The sequence below is a fragment of the Homalodisca vitripennis genome, chromosome 4, assembly GCF_021130785.1.
Source record: "Homalodisca vitripennis isolate AUS2020 chromosome 4, UT_GWSS_2.1, whole genome shotgun sequence".
NCBI lineage: Eukaryota > Metazoa > Arthropoda > Insecta > Hemiptera > Cicadellidae > Homalodisca > Homalodisca vitripennis.
The window spans coordinates 40,632,116-40,638,999 of NC_060210.1; the positions used below are offsets into that span (position 1 = coordinate 40,632,116).

The following is a 6,884-nucleotide window of genomic DNA, read 5'->3' on the forward strand; positions in this document are numbered from 1 at the left end:
TTTGTGCAGTTCATGCTCAGGCAGGATGGCTTCAGGAATAATCTCATCAGGTAATACAATGTTGAGGACACATATTGGCTGTTGTGGTGGCTCCCCTTTCGGTAGCTGTGAACACAGGTACAAGTAGATCAGATCTCAGAGAATCGCTTAAGGTATGTTCAATAACTTTATATTGAAAACGCAAATAAAAAAATATTTGAAAACTACTATAACAATAAAACGATAACCCTAGTTTATCTTATGATGGAAGTTCCATAGAAACCAGGACATGCTGTTCCAAGACTTAGTATAAGAAGGCTACTAATTCTATTTGCAATGATTGGAAACCTATTTGCTGCTTTCCTGACATAATGACATAGGAACTATGTTCCAAGTTATAGTCAGTGACATAGTCTGCATACTGGCCCTTGACACAGGCTGTGAAATATAACTGGTTTTTAAGGAATACTCGGAACCCAGTTGCAGCTGCTTCTGCTTTCATAACTCATTCCCCGTTATAGTTAATGGCATATAAAGACAATGAACACTCACCCGAGCCTCTCTCATGAAGAGGGTTCTGCCAACACAGTCTGCATGCTGGTCCTTGACTCGGACCGTAAAGGGTAACCGGTTTTCCCGGAATGCTCGGAAACCCAGTTGTAGCTGCTCTCCAGATTTGGTAACAGGTACAAGGTTTCCAGCAAACTCCACATATTGTGTTTTACCCTCTAGCACCTGGAAACATTAATCATGGTACTTTCAGTTAAAATTAAGTGTTAAATACTTATTAAATGTATATTAATTTCTTTAAATTTCAGTTCACTTTCAAGAAAAGTCTTTAAAAGAAAAACTAACTTATAGCTGAGCTCTGCAAAAAATGTCCATGGTTGTTTTATTAGTTCCAAATGTGAATTCTCTATCCAATAAAAATAGTACCAGAAACAATTACTTTTTCAAATATGGCTTGAATAAATGGTCCCAAAATAATACAAAAATTTTTTCCCTTTACTTGCTAGATATTGTATTTCTATATGACCACACACTCAGAGAGTTTTGGAAGGTTTATATTAATTTTTACTTCTCAATTGTATTCAAAAATTAATTTCAATTAAATTGCTTGAACAATAAAATGTTAAAACATATGTAGTTTACTCTAACTTTAATTATTTAATAATTAATCTATAAAGGGTGAAACTTTAATCAAAATATCCAAAATCTCTTAACCCTTTGAGAACCATGAAACTTGTTTAATGTAAATATGACTATTTTTTGTCAAGTTGCATTGGGGGTATAAGAGAAAAAGATCATGCAAAATAATTCTTAGGTATATATTTATAGTGTTTTCTCATGAGGGATTGTATATACAAAAAAGATCCTCGTTTAATTTATTTGTTTGATTTTTATAGCATGAAAACTAAATATATTTTTTCTGCATGAAGATACAGTTTGTAAAAGTATATTTAAAAATGGTAAGAATGCCAAGTTATATTTGAATTGGATAAATATGTAAAAAAAATATAAAACAAATAAGTTATTTTTCATTTCTTTAAAATTGTATCTTATTCAAACTCAGTGCAACCATAATGATCACACTTTTTTATTCCTGGTAGAAAAAAATCAAGAGTGGTCAAAACAAAATTAACATGGTAAGTAAATCTTCTGGGTATGACTGATGTGCTGATGTGTATGCATCCACTAAACATAAATTTCCACTGAAACAGTAAATCCTAACTTGAATGGCCAATGCCACAAGAATAAAAAAAAGTTCAATTCAAACCCAATTTTCTGAAAAAAAAAAAAAAAAAAAAAAAAAAAAACTTTGGTTAACTGCTAATGGCTTAATGTCTTGAAATGTAATGTCCAATCCCCTGGTGTATTCTATTTTTTGTAATTTAAGTCAGATATAAAAATGTTCTTTATATTATTTTAACCACTGTTTGCCCAAATACTGCAAAAATCTCTAATTTAAATTATTGGAAGGCAGCTCTGATAGAATATTTCTTAGATCAATTATCATAGAACAATAAAATCTTATTTTATCATATAATTGATTTAGATAATACAACCTGTAACACGTACTATGCCTAAAATATTGTCTTATGTAATTGATAAACAAAAGTAGCCTACTGAATGGTCGATATTCACACACAAAATATACAGTTAGAGTTTCATTCTACTTGTTTTTTTCACAAATCAGTTAACAAACTATAATTAAATCAAAATATAAATAAATTTCAGCTCTGTACACTACAAACCTTTTATCACCATATGCTCAGTATAAAAAAATGCAATGACACAAATGTTTTACATTGAAGTCATTTTCTTCATAGTAATGGGAAAAATAAGTCAACATTAATATTTATTCATCATTATTGCATGATAAGAACTGGTTGATTGATAATAAAATTGCTCATTATCAAATTATGAAAGTATAACAGGCAGTGCCGCATTTCCCTATAGGCCCACTAGGCCCAGGCCTAGGGCGCAAAATTTTAGGGGGCGCATAAATTTTAAAGTACACAAAAGAAAAAAGTTGCGGCGGCGGGTGGTGTTGGCGCTCGGCGGGGCGGGTGGCCAAGGTCAACTAGGTCCGGGGTGCGACGTTGACTCATTCATTGGTTCATTGCTTTTATTTATTCAAAACACTCCTATATACTATTATATATATACATATATATATATATATATATATATATATATATATATATATATATATATATATATACTATTGTAATTATCTTTCATCAAAATTACGTAATTAAGAAATTTACTGGATTTCTACGTCAGTGTAATCAGAGTCCTCTGGGGGGGGTGCTCTTTGGTCTGTGGTCTAGGGGCGCCGAATTTGTAAATGCGGCCCTGATAACAGGATAGATGACAGATACTGTTGTTTTGTGTCACAAAGCAATATCCCTAATCCTGTTATCATTTCAAGTCCTCTATGCATTACCAATAATGAATTAATTTATGGTTACTATTACTTCCCTGTCTTTCCTCAACATTACAATGTTGCACATTTTATGATTAATATAAACAATCATTAATTTTCTTATAAAACATTTAAATTGTTCATTTTGTTATGTTTTAAATTCCAGTGAAATGTCCCAATGCCTTTTTTGTGCAATTTGTGACAAAACTTGATATATTTTACTATTGGACAGTTTTCAAATGTTTTTTTTTTTTTTTTTTTTTTTTTAAGTCAAACTGGTTAGTTATTCTTCCTATAGAGTATATAATGAAAATTACTGCCCTAAACAGCAAAGTAGATAGTAACCTAGTGACCAAGAAGAGAGGACTACAGATATAAATACCTCAACATCTCTACTCTTGGCTACTTCTGTAAAATGTTCTTGGTGCTCCAAAGTCTTGTCTTCTTTGTCATCAGTCATGCAGAATATTCTCAGTCGCGCCTCCAGGGGGTCAACCCTCTTGGCAAACACTACAAATCTACGACAAACATTTAATCATGATCTTTCGGCTTAAAATACACTTTGGCTTAAGAAGTAGTAAGGCTATTATTGTGGGCCATTATTGGCAATAGTTAAGTAGTTACTGATTTTAGAGATATGTATAGTAATAAATTTTAAACTAATTATAAAAATGTTCCAAATTCTGATGAATTGCTAATTAATTAGCTACTATTTCTATACATACAGTGTAAATAAAGTACACTTGTCTTATTTTTGTATAATCAGATTCAAAGCAACAACTTAAGAGGATGCTGATTAAATTACTTTAATTTTGTTTAGAGCATTTATTAATTTGCCCCATTTCCAAAAATAGAGAAAAATGAATAGGGAGCACCTCAGAATTGTTTATATAACTTTAATCTTGTCACTCGTCAAATGAAAGAACACAGCAAATCAAACCAACTTTGTTTAAAAACAGTGTATCCTTATAAAAAATGGCCTGAAATTAAAGGTTGGTTTGCCTAACTTTGTAAAGTTAGCTTTGTTCTTCTTTGATGGCTAACAGGATGAAAGTTCCCCTTGAAAAATTAAAAGTGCTTCCTATTCCCCTCCTAAATATTTTAATATTTTGGCATATGGGATGAAATTAATAAAAATGTACCTCAAAACATACTAGTTTAATTAAGATATTGTGAACATTTTTATTTTGTTATTATTTTTAAAATTAAACAAGGGGCTAAATTAGTTTATTCCTCGTTACATCAGATCTATAGAAAGAAACAAATTAAACCCTATATAGAGGGACAACAAACCAAAGAACCGCGTAAAGACAAATGACAAATTTCAGTTTGTTATTAATAGAACTAATTGAAATATCAGCTGGTATAACAATTGACGATGGATAGAGAGACCAGTGTTTACTAGATATAAGCTTTTTCCTTCACATAAGGAAAAAGTGAAAAGAGGAAATGCAGAACAAAATTTTCCTTTTTGGATTTCTTGTTTTTTGCCTTACTACTATGGTAATCATTACTTTTTTACAATGCTCATTGGTTAGAGGATTTTAATGAGCAAAACCATAAAGAAGGTGTTTTAGTTGACACTTATTTTCTAAGCAGAAATAATTTAATATATATTACTTCAATCAATTAACTAAGAATTGTTTGTTGTATGAAAAATTGTAATATGTTCAAAACAATAACTGTTCAGCTTTACAGACAATTTGAATTAAGTATCCTCTTTAACCACAAAAGACAGCAACTCACTTGGCCATGAAAGGAACATGTATTGCTTCCCGATAGAGCTCGGTAGCCATCTTAGTGGCGTCTCCCACATTGCGGCAGTCCATGAGCCAGAACCTCGCCGACACGGTGGTGGTGAAAGAAACGCAGTCGTTAACGAAGGTAAAAGGTGTAGAACCTGTGACATCCTCCCACTGCGCCCTCGTCGTACCCCCTGCACAGCCCAGCATTCCAGTCAGCTACCACCTGCTCACTTAGCATGCTTATAGACAAAGAACTTAGTGATCACTCTCTACTTTCTTATGCTAACTCTCTTCATAAAATTAAATGATAAGAAATCAGATGAAAAACAGAAAAACTAAGTTAATATTATATAAAGAAGTTTTTATGAGTAATGGAGTATGGCTAAATAATCTTGAGTAGGATTATGGTTTTGTGATAACAATGGTTTGGTGTGGTATGAACCAGCAACTTTTTGACACCCATAATGTGACATGAGTTGCTTATGAAGTTAAAATAATCCTTATAACGAAGTCAGTATTTTCCCAATATATAGTATATTATAAGACTGGCAGGATAACTTCCCAATAAAGGCAAAATGTTATAAATTTAGTAAGCATTGTTGTAATGCACCAGGTATGCGTTCCATTTTTTTTCATTAATGAGATACTATTTAGTTAATTCGCATTTGTAGATGATTTGAAAATAGTTGGTCTTGACATGACTAGAAAATTAGACATTGAGAAACTACATTTATTTGATTTGATTACTAAATATTACCTTTCCAGTGTAATATTTCTTTTTCTATTTAGATTCTGTAATAAAGAATCTCATCAATGTATTTAAGACGAGACAGTGCTCAATGAAGGATTCTTCATTAATTTTCTACTAGCAATTCATCCACAATAGTAAATATTTTGTTTTGATTAGAAGCACTTGTTGAACTTAAGTACCACCTTTATTTTTTTGTGAGTTGTGTTCTAAAATATATGATGAAAAATGCTGGTAAAATGTTTCATGTAGTTAATTACTGAACTACATGTGTAAATATAGTGGTAACATGTGTTACATAGGAATAAATCATTTGTGCCCAAAATGTAGCCAGCTTATTATTTATAAAAACTGAAGTCATGTTCTTAAATAAGCAACATATCTAAAAATAAGATGTACAGGGATAGCATGTTTGTACAGTAAAATAGTGCAACAGTCATTTAACTTCAAGCCTTCTATAAATAGTACTTGCTTATAAAGACAAACAATTTTGTATGATTTAAATTAAGTTAATAACAAATTACTACAGTACATATCATTTTGCAATTTTACTAGAGGTTGAAAAATAGTGGTTATTACTTAACATGTCATAAGATAGTTTTGAATTCTCAACTGAGTTTAGTATAACTTAATTTTAGTTTCATATATCAAAACTTTAAACTTATTGATGTTCACTTGTAAACATAGTATTCTCGTATTGTGTTCAAAGAAGAAACGGACAATTGTGATTTCAATTATTTTTATTAAACTGAAATAAAAAATTACTCTTACACTTTTAAACAATACTTAGCCTGCTCTTTCAAACTAATATACAGTACAGGTGAAGTAAAAATATTGTACAAGGTTGTAAAATCTAAAATACAATAGTTATTCTGTACAGTTTTATAGCAGAGATAAAACATTTATAACTGTGTTATATTTCTATCAAATCAGTCTAGTTTAGAAACAACTCATTAAAATAAATGAAGTTTTAAATATTAAGTTTTGGCACACCCTACATTGGATACATTTTGTGAATAGACAAGGTCAATAGCTTTCACATACAGCCCTTTAGACCACAAAGCAAGTAAATTCAGCTAACATTGATTTTAGTTTATAAAATACCCTTACCATTTTATGAAGACTCAAAACTGATATTATTATAACAACTATTCGACATTTTATTATTTTTGAACTGATTTGAGGTAATGTTCTTTATGATTAAAGTCTCATTTTAGCCTGTCACAGAACTACTAATGAAGACTGGTGAAAAATATGTCATAGTAACTTTTTATTAGATAGGCTTGGGGGGAAAGTCATACAATTCCCATTTAAAACTACAAAATCAAAGCATTTTTATAATATTTTGGAACATGCTATATATTGCATCTGAGTTTTGTTTTACTCTGTATTTAAGTAAGACAGTGACATTTCAAATGCTACATTTTCTACAAGTCTCTATGACAAGTACAAAGTGAAAAGGTAATTATACACTGAACTTTTC

The 6,884-nt window shown here is 30.7% G+C and overlaps 1 protein-coding gene across 1 annotated transcript; it reads left to right on the forward strand.

Annotated features, from left to right (window-relative positions):
• The first annotated feature begins 532 nt into the window (after positions 1–532).
• LOC124359188 lies at positions 533–4,997 on the forward strand. Its single transcript, XM_046811727.1, has 3 exons — positions 533–712; positions 3,289–3,426; positions 4,655–4,997. Exons 2-3 carry the CDS (start codon positions 3,324–3,326, stop codon positions 4,897–4,899), a joined length of 348 nt encoding a protein of 115 aa, XP_046667683.1. The 5' UTR covers positions 533–712; positions 3,289–3,323; the 3' UTR covers positions 4,900–4,997.
• Positions 4,998–6,884: the final 1,887 nt, after the last annotated feature.